This window comes from Seriola lalandi, unplaced genomic scaffold (genome assembly GCF_002814215.2).
Source record: "Seriola lalandi dorsalis isolate HSWRI2012SDOR001 ecotype SW California unplaced genomic scaffold, Sedor1 jcf7180002054879, whole genome shotgun sequence".
NCBI classification, from domain to species: domain Eukaryota; kingdom Metazoa; phylum Chordata; class Actinopteri; order Carangiformes; family Carangidae; genus Seriola; species Seriola lalandi.
The window spans coordinates 1,314,762-1,333,435 of record NW_019525432.1 but is presented as its reverse complement, the minus strand read 5'-3'; the positions used below and the strand labels follow the sequence as shown (position 1 = coordinate 1,333,435).

The 18,674-nt window shown below is 40.4% G+C and overlaps 1 protein-coding gene across 1 annotated transcript; it reads left to right on the top strand.

The window, feature by feature from the left end:
• The first annotated feature begins 4,630 nt into the window (after positions 1-4,630).
• On the top strand, positions 4,631-18,342 carry kpna6 (karyopherin alpha 6 (importin alpha 7)). The gene is made up of 14 exons (XM_023428517.2): positions 4,631-4,745; positions 7,296-7,429; positions 7,546-7,638; positions 7,825-7,924; positions 8,038-8,132; positions 8,502-8,633; positions 8,750-8,838; positions 8,931-9,030; positions 9,853-10,016; positions 10,109-10,187; positions 10,330-10,455; positions 10,962-11,089; positions 11,648-11,832; positions 13,215-18,342. The coding sequence occupies exons 1-14, from the start codon at positions 4,742-4,744 to the stop codon at positions 13,400-13,402; spliced, it is 1,617 nt and encodes a 538-aa protein (XP_023284285.1). The 5' UTR covers positions 4,631-4,741; the 3' UTR covers positions 13,403-18,342.
• Positions 18,343-18,674: the final 332 nt, after the last annotated feature.

Here is an 18,674-nt window from a genome sequence, read left to right as displayed (position 1 = left end):
CGTCTCCCCTCTCTCTCTCTCTCTCTCTCTCTGTGTCTATGTCTCTCTCGCTCACATGCTCTGGCATCAGACGGTTGCATTACATGCTGCGACCTCGGCCCGTGCTGTGACATTGTTGTGCCTTTTCACAGGATAATTTGTCTCAACTGATGAGTGCATCCGGCAACCATTCATATCACAAAGACTGAGCTGCACAGGAGGATGGGTCCCCAAAGAGAACTGGTTGGGGTCTGTAATAGTGGTGCACAAATCCAATAAAATGGGTTGGTATTGGTGCTGATACTGTTATGCGTGTCGGCTATCAGCTATGATTTGACCTGTTGACATAACAGTTTCTTTGGCAGTTTCATTACAAAATTCTGTGATCCTGCTGTGAGTTATATTTATTCAGTCACAGCAGGATGCAGACTCAATTTTAATGCTATAGCATCCTTGGCCCCATGTTACCTTACACAAAAACTACTCCAAAGGAGTTCTACACAGTGAGCTTTACAGATGTTAAGTCTAGGAAAAAGAAGAGGAACACAAGTTTCAAACTATGAAAGCGCAGGCATTATGTGACTAACTGTACTTACAAGATATCGCAGAGCTCTTACTGTGAAAATTACGAGCTGTGCAAGCCCAGCTGACATGGGGCGAGAGGCAGGTTACACCCTGGACAGATCGCCAGTCAATCACAGGGCTGACACATAGAGACAGGCAACCATTGACGTTCACATTCACACATATACGGGCAATTTAGAGTCTCCAATCTTTTCTCTGCAATTCCTGAACTAGTTAATGGGAGGACACCGGAGCCCCTGGAGAAAACCCACGCAGAAAACGAGAGGAACAGGCAGACACAAACCAAGAAACCTCTTGTTGTGAGGCAACAGTGCTACCCACTGCTACACCATGTCATTGTCTATCAATTAATGAAATGCTTTATAACAATTTCCATGACACTTGTCGTCCTCCATACAACCCTGAGTTGTGGTATTGGAAAAGTCAGATCGTTGCATCCCTAATGTATGTACCTGCTTTAGGTCCCTAGATTCATTAATAATTTTCCCAAGGGCACAGGAGTCATTTAGATAAAGAAGTAGTAGTCAGTTCAATCATTACGAATATCAATACCACACTGTAGAAACACTTTACCTTTAATTTTACTGAAGTAAGTTGCATTTTACTGTTGTAGTTGATGGTGCTAATTTCAGCTAATCTTAGGTAGATTATAACAAATTGATGAGGAAATGATTTTGTATATAAATTTGTGATCTGTAAAGTAACTAGTTTCTATAACTGTTCAAGCACAAAGTGCAATATATCTCCAATTTATAAAATGGGAACACTTGAGTAAACAACACTTGTAAATGTAATGAGTAAATGTACTTAATTTACATTCCACCTCTGCATTAAGACATGGTAATGTTATTGCACATATTTCATTAGGGGCAAATACAATGTGTTTTAAATTAAAAGGCACAAAGTTACATAGAGAAAAAGTAAGTACTTTACTTTTGAATGTGAGGAGAGAAAAAGGAGTAAGTAAGTAAGTAAAAGCTTCCTGACCAGATCTTTGTCTCGCTTCAACCCTTAACTCAAGTGCAGCAAAGAGTTCAGTTTGTACAAAGTGTCGATCAAAGGGAAAAGGGAAAAGTGTTCACATGTTTTCCAAATGGCCACACTCAAAGTTTGGGGGCAAAAAGTCTTAGGCTTACACGTTTAGACAGTCTATCCTTAAAGGCTTCATACTGATGCACTGGGAACAAAAAGTGATGAAAGAAGTTGTGTGAACAAATGAAAAAATAGAGATTGTGTTGTCTCCCGCCTTTGCTTGTCAAATTGCAAATTTTGGAAATTGTCAGATGCAGCTGTCTCTGCAGATTACAATGTCAGACAGGTGTGTTTCATGCACTTTGATTGAAGCGCAGTAACCACTTCAGCAAACTGCCATATGTTATAGGAGAGGTCTGACTGGACTGTGGTTTAAGAAGGATCATCAGACCAGGACATCCCAGTTAGATGTAAAGTGCGATCCTACACAGCTCCGCTCCTCTCCAATGAAAAGTAGCTGCCATATTTGCTCAATGACAATGTCTTTTTTTTTTCTTTTCTTTTTTTTTTAGTCCCCTCCTTTCGTTCCACAGCTACACATTTGTCTCGCCGAGTCTTTTATCCTGCGAGGTAAAAATCATACATTAGTATTCAAATGGTTCCCACAAATCTCCCTCTCGCACACACCAGGAATGATCAAATGATCCACAAGAATATTCTAAAATCACCTACTCAGCGTCTTACATATCGGCCCCGCCACCTGGTAGATATCAGAAAGTGAGAGGGAGACAGAGAGAGACGGCGGGAGAGAGAGGGGGCCCCAGTCGTCAGATAAAAAAGTAAGGAATGGACAGTGCTGAATGGATTTTCAACACTATATTATGAAGACATATCTCCTCTTTTCCATTCACGCCCCACATGCACTGACACACTGCTCTCTCCACACACTATCCTCCCCATGGCGTTATCTCTCTCACCCTTTATTACTCTCACACAAAGCACTGAGCGCAGAGCCTTGCAGATGTTCTCTCTCCCACAGGCAGCCCAACCACATTCTCACATTTCAGCAGACTAGCCTTATTATCATATTGGGTGTAATTGAATTAAGGATCAGTTTAAACCCGGTATATTTGTGCAATCAAATAAGCGCAATCAAAACTAAAATGGTTTTGACGCTTCATAATTGAGTTTTTACTCTGCAAACATGCTCCTTGATGCTATTAGCCTCTTTACGTGGTGCGTGTTATTTTTATCTAAATGTGCAAAGGACTTTTTCTCTTGTTGTGCTGTGTACCTGCAGAGAGCTGAATCCTGCTTGATGTTTCATCATGAATAGCCTGCCATGGAGATGATGCAAAACAGGGCAGACATTTGCCTATGAAGCCTCTTTGCTGGATAAACTACAGTCTCCCTACAAATGAAAATGATCTAAAAAAAAAAAAAAAAAAAGCATTCAGCACACAGAGATGTGTAGATCTGTAGATGGAGTTCTCTTAACTGCTTCAAAATCTGGTCACAAAAACAGCCCCTGTACAGTACAAGTACAATTCACAAATGCTGCATCTTGATTTCAGACACAACTAAAAACTCATCTTGATGAAATTGCACTTAATCAACATCTAGTTGTTTGCCCTCATCGTGCTGTAGCAGCTGTATTGTTAATTTGCTTGTAGGAAGTGCAGTGTGGTTTCTCAATATTGCTGACTCAGCCTGGATGGGCAATGGCCACTAATGAGGTCGACAGTAGGGGTCTTCCTGTTTGTTAATTTGAATCCTTTTCTCTCTTTAATTCACTGGAATTTGAATTTGGATGGGAAAAACAGGGCATTGATTGCAGGGTTCGTTATATCTAAATTCATAGCCGGTGGAGAGTGGGAGACTTACAGCAGAAGTGACCCTTCCCCGGTGAACATCAGTTTAAAACCCCTTCGGTTATACACCTTGCTTTGCTCTTATGATTCCATTACAGAGGCAGTCTTTACTGTATGGCATTGACTAATGGATAGCCTTTGCTGCTCTGCAAAGTATAGGCTGCCGGATGATGTGCTTCAGCAGGCTTAGAAATGAGAAAGGTATAAGAACTCACAAAGGAGGCCCTGTGAAATCAGACACGATGAGTCCCAGCTACAGCCCTTCGGACTGGATCTGAGAGCATTTGAATGCTGCCTCCGTAGCACAGATTGGCGCCGCGTGTTTGTGTTATTTGATACCGGTGGAGAACTACTATCCAGCGAGCAGTGTCCTCTGATTTATCTCTGCACCAGCGCACCTGCTGAAGGCTGTGAATTCTCAGCCCTTGTGGCTCGGCTGAGTGAAGCTCAGTCCTGTAAGCCCGTGGCTACTCTGTGAGTGCATGAATCTATGAACAATATTTATTCTTGTCTGCTCAGAAATTGTAATCATGGGAAAGTATCTCAGCCATGCTACAGTTGACTTGACCTCCCACGCTCTCTCTAACAGGGGGAAAGAGCCAGTCTGACAGCAGCGAATGCCCCATTATTTCTATTTTATTTGTACAACATTGCCCCCTAAAGTTTTTTTCTGGTCTATCTCCCCAGGCCCCCGCGTAGGTCCATGTCAGAGGACAATGCTGCATCACAATATAGTGCAGTAATTTTCCACTACCGGCTCCCGGCAAATTGACCACAGATGCACCTCACCTGTATTACTCTGTCACATTCAATTTGAGAAAAACACTGGGGATCCTTGGCTGTTCACACACACGGCATCTCAAAACCCGAGGGAGCCATGCAGATCCAAGACGGAGAGGTGCCTGAACAATGCTGGAGGGTGTGCAGAATGCAGCGAAGGGTGAGAAACAATGACTTTGTAAGAACACTGTATTGTAATATCATGTGTCCTCTTGTACTCCCCTTACTGGTCTGGTATTTGAATGATGATTAAATTAGCTTTGCAATTTGAACAATGTTTCCAGCTGAGAATTAAACAAACACAGTCCTAATGTATATAGTTATTGTGTGGGGTATGTATTGCACCCATTAATGAAGGTGGGTAAACGTGAGTAAAATTATTTGTGAGGCTGGTGCGTCCTCTGGTGGCAGGAAGTCGCCATTATATTTTGACGTTTCCGTCTCCGGCAGACATATTGCTTACAGGAGCAGATTCTGGAAAGCTAGAAGAGGAAAAGGACCGAAAATTGATTTATATCATCGCGACTTGACACACTCACAACACGTAGGAAACAATGGGTAAGCCGTTCGACCACTCGAGAGTACAGATATACCTTGGGTTGTTAAAAGATTTAGCTGTGTCGTCGGGGGTAATGATTATGAAATCCTCATCCCCTCACTGTTGTTTAGCTAGTTAGCTAACTCATTAGCTAGGTAGCTCGTTGCTACGTAGTAGCGCAACACGAGTTGCTATTTTTGCCAGTTCACTCGGTGTATATCAAACTGTCACCGAACAGTATAATCTTAGGACAGTGTTGAATGTGTAATCATTTGTCATTAAAGATGTACTACCATTATTTAAACCCGAGAAAACAACCAGTACCATTTGTTAACCAACTTAGGAAACTTGGCTAATAGCTACGTTAGCACATCGATATGTCATCCTCTCGTAATTAGATAGGTGGGGAGACACCCTTATAGCTTCGATATAAAGTTATAGCCAGTGATGTCAACATATTGGTTTGCTTCTCGGCAACCGCAACGATATAAATCGCCAGTCACTCTGGCTCCAGTCCTTTACAACGCAGGTGCTGATAGCGGTAACATTAGCAAAATGTTGTGGTGCCAATCTTACGCTAGTGCTGTTTAGTGGAGATTTCTAACGCAACGAAGCTGTTTATTGGAAAGAAACATTTAACAACTAAGACAGATATTTAATTCTTCACTTCAGATGACACAATTCAACAACTGTATTATTAGGCGATTTTGTGTGCGCGCAGCGGCTAGTGCTAATGTTAGCTTAGCTGTGTTAGCCGTGTCATTTAGCCTTATTCTCCAAATCTGTAAAATTACCATATAGCGTAAATATAATTATATTAAATTTGTTATTATTTTTGATTATTTTGACAGTAAAATGGAAACCATTAAGCTAGTGAAGTATATACCAAAGGAAATCATGAAACACTCTTGACAGCTTGCTAACATTAGTGAGCAATAATACTCGTATGTCTGACGGTACACTCATAAACCAGCGCGTACATGTGACATGAGGGTTGCCCGTGTTTTCCAGACTGTTCCCGCACAGGATTATACTCGTTTTTTCCCCCGACATTAGTTAGTGACGGCAACATTACTGGCGAGTAGCATTTCTAAAAAGACAAATTAAATGGGTCTTTAGTATGCAAGCTGTGAAAACACCATCCAGCTTCATTTGAATATGTCAAATTTAAGTTCTACATGCAGAAGTCAAGTTGGACCACACGTCTCTAGACATAATGTTTTATTACTGTAACAGGAGTCCTGTTCCTGCCTCCCTCAGGCTCCATGAGGTTTTAATATTGGATGTCCTTGAGTAGGGGCACTCTTGGTGCTGGAACTGTCACCAGAGCAGGCTGTTGTGCTTAACTTATTCAGACTTAAGTAAAGTTTCAGATGGCTCACCAAAATCACATATACACCGTCACATATAACTTCAGATTCATTTGTACAGGCACTGCTTTTGAGATTTCTGTCAACACTCTACAGCAGAAGGTTTCTAGTCTACAGCCATTGTAGTAGCCAGCAGATAAAACTTCAGTGTGGCTAGATACCAGTAGGCATAAGTGTTTTTTTTCCCCCTGATTGGACTCAACAAACTCTTAAACACCTCCCACCTTCTGCTCTCTTTCTTATAGAGACTCCTTGCTATAGGTAGGGTCTCCTGTGAAATGCCAGTGTAGACATGTGCTCTCAGCAGGGCTATTTCTGTGCCATCCAGCACAAATAACAAACAGTCAGTGCAGTTCACATACAGCAAATCTAATCTAGCTAACACAGTACAGAAACCAGAGCATCCAGCTGCAACACGTGTGCCGTCCCCGCCCTGTGGCTTTACCATCTGGACACATTACACACATGCATGAGCTTTTTATGAGGCTGGTTGTGCTGCTGCCCTCAAGCCATAACATGACCTCAATTTGCGCCACTTGTTCCGATATTTAACCCCCGGGAACCCCCGCTATTACGATTGGGGGCTCTTTGGCACAGAAGGATGGCACCAGTCTGTGCTGGTGGCAGGTTTTTAAATGTTGTTCCCACCTCTTTCTCTCCCCAGTAGCCTCCGGGTGACTCAGGGATCTGCCCAGTGCCCTGTTCTGGTGGCATGACTGCACAAATGCTGAGAATGGGCAGTTTGTCCTGTGTGGGCACCAGTTTATGCTAACTCTGCGATTTAACTCTACTGAATAAATACGTTTGTTCTGCCCGCCAGCTGACTGGTTGATGAATAGCTTAGCTGTGTGTGTGTGTGTGTGTGTGTGTGTGTGTGTGTGTGTGTGTGTGTGTGTGTGTGTGTGTGTGTGTGCGTGCGTCCGTGCATGTATGTGTGTATTTTTAGGCTGTGTTGTCTAGTTTCTATGAGGTTGTTTATACAAGGCCTTTTTATATATAGACCTGTGTACAGGCAGTTTCATCATTATGACCTATTATTAGAGATGTCAGTGGAAACAAACCTTGTTTCTTGGATGCTCACTTACTCTTCCTTAACACATGGTGTTCTCGTTAACTTCAATTTAGATGGCGCAAATTCTGCGCAACTTTGTTTCCTCATTGTGTCTTAATCATGATGTTTACCTGTGTCTGGCCCATCAGAGCCGTCAGCCAGTCCGGCCAAGGATAACTACAGGATGAACCGCTACAAGAACAAGGCACTGAACCCAGAAGAGATGAGACGCAGGAGAGAGGAGGAGGGCATCCAACTCAGGAAACAGAAAAGAGAACAACAGGTATTTCACCAGACCTGTTCTTTAACTGTTTGAGATTACATCAGTATGTAGTTTATGTACTTGATAAGAGACAACTTGACTCTTTTTGGGCTCTGACAATTCTTTTGTAATCGTAGCTTTTCAAGAGGAGGAACGTGGACATTCTCAATGAAGAGGAAGCTATGTTTGAGAGCCCACTAGTGGACTCCTACCTTAGCTCTCCAGTAACAGTGAGTATCTATTGTCCTAATACCATTCTGAGTCTCTCACAACCTAGACAAAGAGAGGCCCATGCAGGACCCACCAGAGGTGTATTTTACATTGAATTTCAGTTTATTTATTGTTTTCTAGCCTCTTTAGAATTGCAGAGTCTGTGCTGAGTGGATCAAGTGTTTAGCGTGTGTGTGTTGTTGTAGGAAGGAGTCATTACCAGAGACATGGTTGAGATGCTTTTCTCAGAGGACCCGGAGCTTCAGCTCGCCACAACACAAAAGTTCAGAAAACTACTTTCCAAAGGTAAAGACTGTGCACTTACAGGGGATTTATATCACAGTGGTAACAGCCACTAATACACCGGACCAAAACCAAACCAAAATGCTCACATCCAGTTTTATATTTGTTAATTTCAGAGCCCAACCCACCTATTGATGAAGTTATAAACACACCTGGAGTAGTGGAGAGGTTTGTTGAGTTCCTGAAGAAGAGTGTCAACTGTACACTACAGGTCAGTTTGTAAAAACACTCACTCGCACAGTCAGAACATCTTCTGTGTTTGGGATGTGTTCATACCAAACTGAATAGATGTGAAGTGAGAAATTTTGGTAAACTTTGTGTCTCACTCACACTGATAAAACAGGAAGTGTCACCTTCTTTGCAGGGTGTTGCCCTTCTCAAACAAGGGCAGCACCCTTGTACCACCCAATATCAAATGTATGCCATTATGTTATACACAGCATCCTATGTTAGATTTTGCTGATGGAGGCCACCATATACATTATCTTCTGCACAAGGCACTCAGCTGTAAACTCTTATCTGTGGTTAAAAAAAAGGTTTTAAATGCTGCTTATTTTAATGACATTCTGTGCCATTGCAGTTTGAAGCTGCTTGGGCACTGACCAACATAGCATCAGGCACATCCATACAGACAAAGACGGTGATTGAGGCAGGAGCCGTGCCAATCTTCATAGAATTACTTAACTCGGATTTTGAGGATGTCCAAGAACAGGTAACGCACAGTGGGACTGGCATGATATTTTATATTATATTGTGCCTCATGTGTTTTGTCTTGCATTGTTCCATTCTCGTGTATCCACCATGTTTTTTTTTGTTTTTTTTCTGCAGGCTGTGTGGGCCTTAGGTAATATTGCAGGGGATAGTGCAGTTTGCAGGGATTATGTGCTAAATTGCAACATCCTTCCACCACTATTAATGTGAGTTCTTTCTTTTCTTTTCCTGACATTACTTATTCAAGCCTCGAGCTGTACAACCTATAATATATGCTTGCTGTTCTTTGTAATTTCAGGCTTCTGACCAAATCCACTAGATTGACCATGACTAGGAATGCAGTTTGGGCCCTGTCTAATCTCTGCAGAGGAAAAAATCCTCCACCTGCTTTTGAAAAGGTAGCACTTCGCCTGATGACACACCAAAAACATTGTGACAATTTATCATGACTTAACTACAACTGAAGTTTGATAGTTACCATTGTGAAACCATACAAGAAATGCATCTGCTTCTATATGTTATCAACTCTCAGCTGAGTCATTGTGACAATATTTACACTGGAGAGTGACTGTTGCAGACGGTGCAGTAAAAGTATTGGAACTCGAGAGGATTGCTTTTCTTCCTCCTAAATGAAAAAGTAACTCAAACGCATACACTCTGTTAAAATCGTCTATGTCAACTGGAAATTCAGCCGCCTTAAACCTCAGAGCCAGACGGCACTGCTATTTACCTCTGATATCACACAGCCAGTCAGGTTATTAAAACTGTATTTATCCATTCAGACCAACAGTAAGTACTGATTTATCCCAGTTCACAGCTGCAGTAAGAATAATCTTTTTTAAATAACTATACAGGCCCATATACTGCATTTTTAAATACCTCTACACTCTCATACCCAGCACTGTGAGTATCTGAAACAGTATTTACAAGGATTTTTTTTTTGTCTGAATTCCAGTTATATTAAACATAATGAGTAATAATTGATGCATGTGTGAATGTAATAATCATCTAAAACATCAGTATTATGTTGAAAAACCTGTTGCTCCCTGTTTATATTTTGGTGACCTTGACAAAATTAAATGTTATTGAGCCAAGCTGCTTTTCCCCTCCACTGCAAGTCTGCTGCGAAGCCTTGACTTGATTTTTCTGTGTGACTTGTTCGTGTTGTAGAGCGCATGTTGTTTCTGAAAATAAATAAGCATTATGTTTGTTCTGTCTAGGTGTCACCCTGTCTGCCAGTGCTGTCCAGACTTTTATTTAGCAGTGACCCAGACTTGCTGGCAGATGCCTGCTGGGCCCTTTCCTACCTCTCAGACGGCCCCAATGACAAGATCCAGGCTGTCATTGACTCTGGCGTCTGCAGGCGCCTTGTAGAACTACTCATGTAAGTCCCGCTATGCTCTCTGGTATCTTTGTCACAGTAAATATGGCCTGTACATTCTTAAAATTCTCTCTATTAACCCTCCCTTTGTGCAGGCACACTGACTATAAGGTGGCCTCCCCTGCCTTGAGAGCTGTAGGAAACATTGTCACTGGAGATGATATCCAAACACAGGTGAGGGTTTATTAAATTTAAGTTTCCTTCATGCCCGTCTGCCCACAACTTACTAAGACAAAAACTATTAAACATGTGAGAAAGCCAGTTTTATAAACTGCTTGTATGTTTTTTTTTTTACCCTCTGTGTTGCTGTGTATAGGTGGTGTTGAACTGCTCAGCCCTGCCCTGTCTGCTGCACCTGCTCAGCAGCGCTAAAGAATCGATTCGCAAAGAGGCTTGCTGGACCATCTCGAACATCACAGCAGGAAACAGAGCCCAGATACAGGTGACACATACCACAAAGCTTAGAAATGAAATGAGTACCACCGGCAGAAAACCCAAATTTACCCATGGGAAGTGAGTAAATTTGCTTGGGCTGGTTGGGATATCCTGATCACACTTCCCGATACTGGGGCCCAATCTGATATTTAGGGGAAAAAAGCAAACAATTTTGTTGTAGATGAAACAAAAGCTTCTTTCTGGTCATTTTTTTATATGCAACCCAATTGGTTAATTTATGTATGTGGTTATACATATGAAAAATAGACAGACTGGATTAAACATCATGGTTCCAGTTCAGTCAGTTTTGTTATTTTGCCATATACCGAACATTTATCTGTAAAGACGTAGATCATGTTTTATTTGATATTGGTGTTTGAGACACAGTACATAAAGGCTGATGGCTCCATCTATCATGGCCCCAACAGGTGCTCCCAAGGTTTGCCTCTGTGAAGCTCGATCACAATAAAGCAATATTTCATGATACACTTCATATCTTTTTCTCACCCACAGACGGTAATTGATGCCAACATCTTCCCAGTGCTGATCGACATTCTACAGAAAGCCGAGTTCAGGACCAGGAAAGAGGCGGCCTGGGCCATCACCAACGCCACCTCCGGAGGAACACCGGAGCAGATCAGGTCAGACTTGCACTAAATAAAATACTGTCCCATATTATCCCCTAGTATCCCCTCAGCAAATTACAAGATTGATTTGGACAAGATTGCCTCCAGTTTATTATGTCTTTCCTTTAGTAAATTAATCATGTCAGTACCACATCTGTTGGATCAATGTTTAATGCTAAAGCTTCTGTAACATCTGTTCCTAAATTGGCACATTTTGGCTGGTTGGAAATAATGAGTAAAAATATGAGGTGATGCTCTAATTGTTAAGAAATTAGCATATTAAATGAAGACTGACTTGAAATGAAGATCCCCGTGGAGAAATAAAGTGATTAAAGTAAGACAGTTTTATGCACAAGGAGTTGCCATGGTGCTGAAAATATAGGTGATAATAATTAGATGAATTAAAGAAAATATTTTTGATAAAAGTAAATAAACGTGTAGCATAATCAGGTCATTATGAAGAACACTATTTTAAATTGAGTTGTGACCTTGAAACATGAGAAATCTGAAAATCTGTTGTTACACACTTAGTCTTCAAACACCTGTGTTGTTTGTGTGTCTGTTCGCATATAGATATCTGGTGAACCTGGGCTGCATTAAGCCACTGTGTGATCTGCTGACGGTGATGGACTCGAAGATCGTTCAGGTCGCTCTCAACGGGCTGGAGAACATCCTGAGGCTCGGGGAGCAGGAGGCCAAGCAGGAGAACAACGGCACTGGAGTCAACCCTTACTGCAGCCTCATCGAGGAAGCCTATGGTACAGTACAGGAAACGCATGCAAACACACGCATACTGGAAATTCATATGATATGGCTCTGATAAACTGTACATACTACAAAGTTATTGGAAATGAAGCCGCTGATGACAGAATTGTGGCGTACACACACTATATTCAGTTGTTACAGACAGCACTAAGACTATCATATGATACTTTAAACCTGTATTGAAACCAAACACACACATGATAAAAACACAAGTCATTTATTCTCAAGTGGAATCCCATACAGAAACGGGGTTAAATTAAATTTTAGTCTCATTCTGGTGATGAAAGTGTGTATTAGTCATGTGATTTTTGTGAGGTCAACAAAAACCAGACATTTTAGTCTAGTTTTCATCTGGGGGATTTTAGTGGTGAATTGTGTTCTTAATACTATGAGGCAACAGCTGTCACCATCTTTATTGTGTACAGTTAGCGTAGTTTCAGGTGTCGTTCTTGTCTATTGTGAGGTTAGAGCATTGTCTACTTGTTCAGTGTCCATGTGACTCCACTCTGAACTAATACAATGCACTGAATCTCCTCAGTGTATCCGGTTTTCATTTCCAAACTCTGGATGTTCGTTCTTGGTGACCTAGCATTAGCTTTAGCATTAGCAGTGACTCATTCAGGAGCTGGGTGGGCTACAGTACTGTTCACTGTCTGGGTTTAGCTTGAGAGGAGAAGCTAAGTGATATTTCAGTAGTAAAGATTTAGAGGAAGGTTGTAATGGTTGATTGCTGATGTTACTTCTGTACTTTCTTAAAACAAAAGATAGTGAGAGACTGAAGCTGACTGAAAACAACTTTAACCATATATATCCATGTCCACAGCAGCTGATAATGATATGTAAGCTTACCTTTTTATAAATGCCAGTTACCAGTACTGTTGTTGTAATCATGAGCTAGAGATTACAGTGCAATGCCACCCATGCATATATTAAGCTGTTCATTTGTCCATTCATCCATCTTTCACATTATTTGTTTTTTATTTATTTTAGTCTAGTATTTTTTGTATTGATGAAGTTAACACTGCCTAGAGTACTGCATCACCACTGACAAATGTGTAGTAGTGGTATTTTTGTTTAAGCAATGTCATCTTTAGAATTACGTACTTATTGGACATTAACAGGTAACAGTAACAAGCCCAGATGTAACTTCAATTTTTTTTTAATCAGTGAATTTGAGCTTCAGCATGAGCACCAAGACAATGCTATATTGAGATGAGTAAACATCTTTTATCCCCTTTTTCATTGGTTGCACAGACCTAAGACAACAGTGATTGATCTTGAGCTGATTATTTTTTGCTTCTAGAATAAAAGTCACATTTCTTTGGCAGATAACTTTGCAAATATACGTTGATTTTAACGTTATTTGATTTCCCAGGTTTGGACAAGATCGAGTTCCTTCAGAGCCACGACAACCAGGAGATCTACCAGAAGGCCTTTGACCTAATTGAGCACTACTTCGGAGTGGAGGACGAAGACACCAGTCTAGCCCCTCAGGTGGACCAGGCCAACCAGCAGTTCCTTTTCCCCCAGCAGGAGGCCCCCATGGAGGGCTTCCAGCTATAAATCAGCACCCCTCTCCTCTAAAATACACCACTTACCCCCACCATATCTCTCTATCTCATGGAGGGCCCATAGATATGAGTTGTACCTCCAAGCCCCCACCCCACCCTCTACCCCCCACCGCTACTATCACCACAAACACACACACAACTTTGCCCCTTGGAGGAAAACAAAAACTGTCCTGCTCTCCAGCCTAAAAGAAATGCGCCCTTCGCTTCATACTCCTCAAGCAGTGGGCCGACTTCCCACAGGGTAGACTCATGTGTTTCCTGATCAGTAAGGAAGCACAGCACAAACTCCATTATTACACTTAGAAGAGGAAGTGATCACCTCATAGCCCAAAGTGTGAGTCTGCCCTGGCTTAAAACGCACACACATCCATCTTCCTGCCATGTGACACTTCTTAGATTCTCTCATTGGCAGTAACGGTTGATATCTTTATATACACTCTTTTCTCCCCCCCCCCCCAATGGGACATTCCTATTTTCAGGACTACCCATGCATCCTCATGCAAAGTCTACAGACTGCTGGGGTGCATGAGGTGAAATATGCCCGGCTATTGATGTCAGTTTGACTTAGTGCAATTCAAAAAAAGAAAGGAAAAAAAAAAAGAAAATACTTGTAACATTATCCCTTTTTAGTTATATGATAAGTTCTTTTTCCCCCAGTCCTTATTTATCTTCTTCTTATTAGTGCTGGGGACTTTTTTTCTTTTTACTTTTTTTTTTGTTGTTGTTGTTTTCTTTAATGGAAAGCACGTGGTTTGCTACCAACAAACTGTCTGATCATTAGGCTTAGGGCTGGTCTCTGCATATCTGCTCATGGGGAAAAAGATTCCTATCTTTTATGGGGGAGTTCAGAGACACAAATGTCCAACAAAAGTCAAGGGCTGTCCACTGCCCTGAGTCTGATGCCCAAACTAAGAAGTGTGTTCCTTTTTCTTTTTTTTTAGGTTTTAGTTTTTGTCCCCACCCCCCCATCTATCAATATGTTTTTTTTTAAGTAGGACAAATTTCAGGGGGGGGGTTCCAGGTGGGAAGATGTGAAAAACTTAAGAAAACAGAATTATCTAACCATAGGAAGGGCTCTGGATGGGATACTGGAAATGGGATTGGGTTTTTTTTTTAGATGATGTGTTAAAAGATCTAAAAAGAAAAAAAAAATCCAGGTTTCGAGGGTGGTATAGTTAGAGATCCAATGTTCGTCGTGTGCTGTGTTATTAATAACAATACATTTGAATTATGAAGTGATTTAACTATTAAACAAGGCATAGCTGGGGTGTTGGGGGGGGAGGGGGCAACAGCAGCAAACCAAACTTATTTTTATATTTAAATAAATTGAAGGGATTGCAGATGTTTGAAGCAGAGTGACAGGACATGGAGATGGCATAAGACGATATGATTTTAGTTTTGACTTTCTGATTCCACTGAAGCCCAGTGGAAATGGGTTGCTGCTCGTTCATTAGGCCCCGTGGTCTTTCCCCCCCACCCAGTGGTATGTGGTAGGGTTTTTGCATGGTGTTATATTACCCTGCCTACAGTCACTGAGTATCCCTGGCCAAACACAGACAGTTGGCACAGAGAGATGGAGAACAGTGTGAACAAACACTGTGAGACATTGCTGTATGCTGCTCGTCGTTCCTTGTTGGCGGCATTTGGAGTTAAAAAGCAGGAACTAGGCCATAACTAATTGGTTTGGTGGTGTTAACAGTGATAGTGTAGTGACGGTGGTGGTGTTTTGTATAGCGGTAGAGTTGATATATAACCCTATGGCATTCTATATCACTATATTTATGAGGAATGGGAATGACAACTGATAATGATTTTGCATGGGTCCATTGTGATATGTACAGGTATTGATGTAAATAGCCTATCCTCTGCCTGGCTAGGAAAGTCTGTGCCGCTTCTTCGTCCCCTCATGGGTGTAACAACAACCAGAGTTTGGCTAGGGATATATCCGAGAAAAGTGACAAGCCTAACTGCAACAAAAAATTCAAGTATAAATATATATTTGAATTTTGATGTATTAGCATTATATATATATATATATATTTGCGCACACTTCATGTACACTTGCATACAACACCAGCAGACACTGTACACACACCTCACACAGATGAGTGGCTAGTAGCAAGTAAAATAGTTTCCATATTCATTTTATTTTGAAGTTTAACTTTAAAAATGTGAAAAAAGCCATTTTGGCTGTTTGTTTTTTTTTGTTTCAGAGCACTTAGTATATTTTCCTTATTTTTAAAAACATTGGCTCCTTTTTTAATTTAGGTTGGTGTCAGTTTTAATTGAGACAATGAAAAGAAGGGTTCCTTGAATTTGTTGCACACGTAGATCTTATGGAAACTTTTTTGCTGTTTCTAGCCACATGACTTATGATGGATTGAATTAGTCCTGTAAACCCTGACCTCAGATCAGCGCTGCCTCCGACAGAAGCTGATTTTGGATCAGAGTTCAGGCTTTGTGGATGGAGCAGTGGTCGTGTGTTGTTTGACTGACAGGCACTGTGTGAGGAAGAGGTTGATTGACTCTATGACTATGTAACCCATCAGAGTCTGGGAGCCCCTGTTCTGTGGATCACAGCAGCAGCCCTAACATTTAATTATGGAGCTGTGCGTGAAATTATGGTTCTGTTAACCGAAATAGAAATGCTGCAGTCTGTTGAATATTGCGTAAAATTGAGAACATAACTTTTATCTTTTTGGATGCAAAGACTTATCTTCTCCATTTGGTTTGTTCCAGTATTGCATTTTTGCATTTGCCTTCAATTTCCTATGTCAATGCAAAATATCATAGTGTAAGATGCCACTATTACACACAACGGTTCAAGCATTCATTGACAGACGACTATATGTTAGAGAGGCTGTCTGTTTTGGCTTCATGAGTTAAAATGTTGTCCACAGAACATGTGTGCTCCCAGTAGACATAAGAGGTCAAATCATGTATAATTGAGCATCAAGAACTTATCTCTAAATGACAGATGTGTAGAGCAGCATTTATAACTGAAGTCTTCGATTTCACGGCCGATTCTGTGCTTGGCCTACAAATAATGCCAGAATTGCAATGTTTCAAAAAAAAAAAAAAAAAAATCAGTGCATCAACCAGGAAAAATATTATATATATTATATTTCTGAAAAATGAAAATGCACTCCTATTCACAAAAGTGCCAACCCGACCAACAAAGACTGGAGGTTCTTATGTATCTGTCTTTGACTTAGCGATTTTTTTTTTTTTCCTTTATATCTTTTATTTACTTGAATGTGCACACATTTTGTGCAAAACATTGCTGCTCTATTTTCCTTATCTTTAAAGTTACATTATTAGCCATTATTTCTTTGGAAAAGTGGCATTCTTTACTGTGGGCACCTAAATAAGGAATTAAGGAAGTGTAATTGTCTGGGGCGGGAAAGGACTCGATTTACTGCATAAAACTGGTCTCTCCAGCGACTTGTTGTCTGTTGGTGTGATGGTCCCCACTCTTACAGTCTTCTAATGGTTTTCACTGTGCATAGCTAAGCTGCAAATGTTTTTGGAATTAATTAATGAATTGATTTCATGTGGTGGATACAGTGGAGTATAATATTTAGCATTTCCTTGAGGTCACGGCCTGCAGCCAGTCCCTCTTTGTTCAAAAAGAAACTCTGCGCTGACAAAAAATATTGTAGTACTTAAATGTGGCACATGATGCAAATTGTGGAAACTGAAGCGACTATCATAGCGGACAATTGCAGGTACTAACCTTATTGTCATACTTAGTTTACCAAAGTTTTGTCATCCTGAAGGCTGGTTTAAATTATTTTCTTGATGTTTTGTTTTCAATAGTTGATGTAATTGGCTTGTGTTGACCCAGTCAGTATGACTGAGAGATTGCTTCAGGCCATTTAAAACTTGCTTCTTTTCATTAGAAGCTGCATGAGCTCAGTCCCTCTTATCTCAGTTTTCTTTTCTCTTGAGTTTATGTACTGTTTAGGGAGGTAGATTTGCAAAATAATCCAGAAGACTGCAATAAATACTGTCCAAAAATCAGGCACCCTGGAAGCAAAGATCCACCTACAAACTGCTCTCAAAGGTGACACTCCTTCCACTGGGTGGAGCTAAAAGAGGCAACTACTTGACACTTTTCTAAGATAAAAAATCTGGGATTCAGAAATTGTGCAGTGATTTACATTAAAAAGTATTATAAGTTAAACTATATGTATGTTCTGATACATTCACAGGGATTCAGATGCAATTCTAATCACTTCTGAGAAGTGGAGAAAAAGTCTCATTAGAACATGTCACAGGAAAAAAATAAAATAGGAGGTGAGGATAAAAGCCTTTTCTGCTTTTCTTGATCTTTTTCTTGATCAGGATATTCTGGGCTATATTTTTGGATAATTGTGTTTAGAGTAAAAGTTTGTCTTAGTCAGGCTGCATGATCAGGAACCTTGTTGTCTGGGGGATTGAAGAGACATCACTAAATATATCAAATCTGACTTGTCTTCCGTCCTAGAAGCTGTTAATGTCTATATCAAAATCTAAAGCCATGCTTGGCTTGGTCAAGTAATGTTGTCTACGCTACAAATGTTTACAATGCTACATGTTTGTAAAGTACTTTTCATATGCCATCACTGACCAGTCCTGACATATTCTCGACTCTGGTCCTCTCATTTCTTTTACATGTATTTATTTTCTCTTTTCCTGTTGATGATTTTTCATTTGCTCAAAATTACCCATCTTAAACTGTGACTTGACTTGACTTAACCGACGGTATGAATGAGTGACGAGAAACTAATACACTTCAGCTGAACATGACACACAAACATGAACATGAAAAAAAGAAATACATACAGGAAACGGCAACAATATTAAAAATGTAAAGAAAATATATTGAATTTAAGATTGTTCAGTGGAAATACTGTACAAAACAAATAAAGTTATGTTGCAACTCTTTAATGCTCATGTTTCTTATATTTCTGATTTTTGTTTGTGTATATACTGCATTTAGCCTACAAGCCAATCAGTGTCTTTACCTCAGGGAGAAATCATCCTCACTCAGTGGAGATGGATATATATATATAAATGTTAATTTGGCTTTAAAAAAAGTAATTGTGAAATAAATAAACCTAATGTGAAATAATTTGCCCCATATACTGTATACTAAGATGAAAAGAGAAATGCTTTCTGTTGCATTTTATAGGATTTATTGATAAATTTAAGGCTCAAACATTTAATCAGGCCATTACTGAATATTTTGTTGATTCAAATTTGCTTTAACTTAATGGGAA

Coding starts and splice junctions, on each gene's coding strand:
- kpna6 (XM_023428517.2), top strand. Junction 7,639..7,824: donor ACCTTAGCTCTCCAGTAACA/GTGAGTATCTAT, acceptor GTGTTGTTGTAG/GAAGGAGTCATTACCAGAGA. Junction 8,634..8,749: donor TTGAGGATGTCCAAGAACAG/GTAACGCACAGT, acceptor TTTTTTCTGCAG/GCTGTGTGGGCCTTAGGTAA.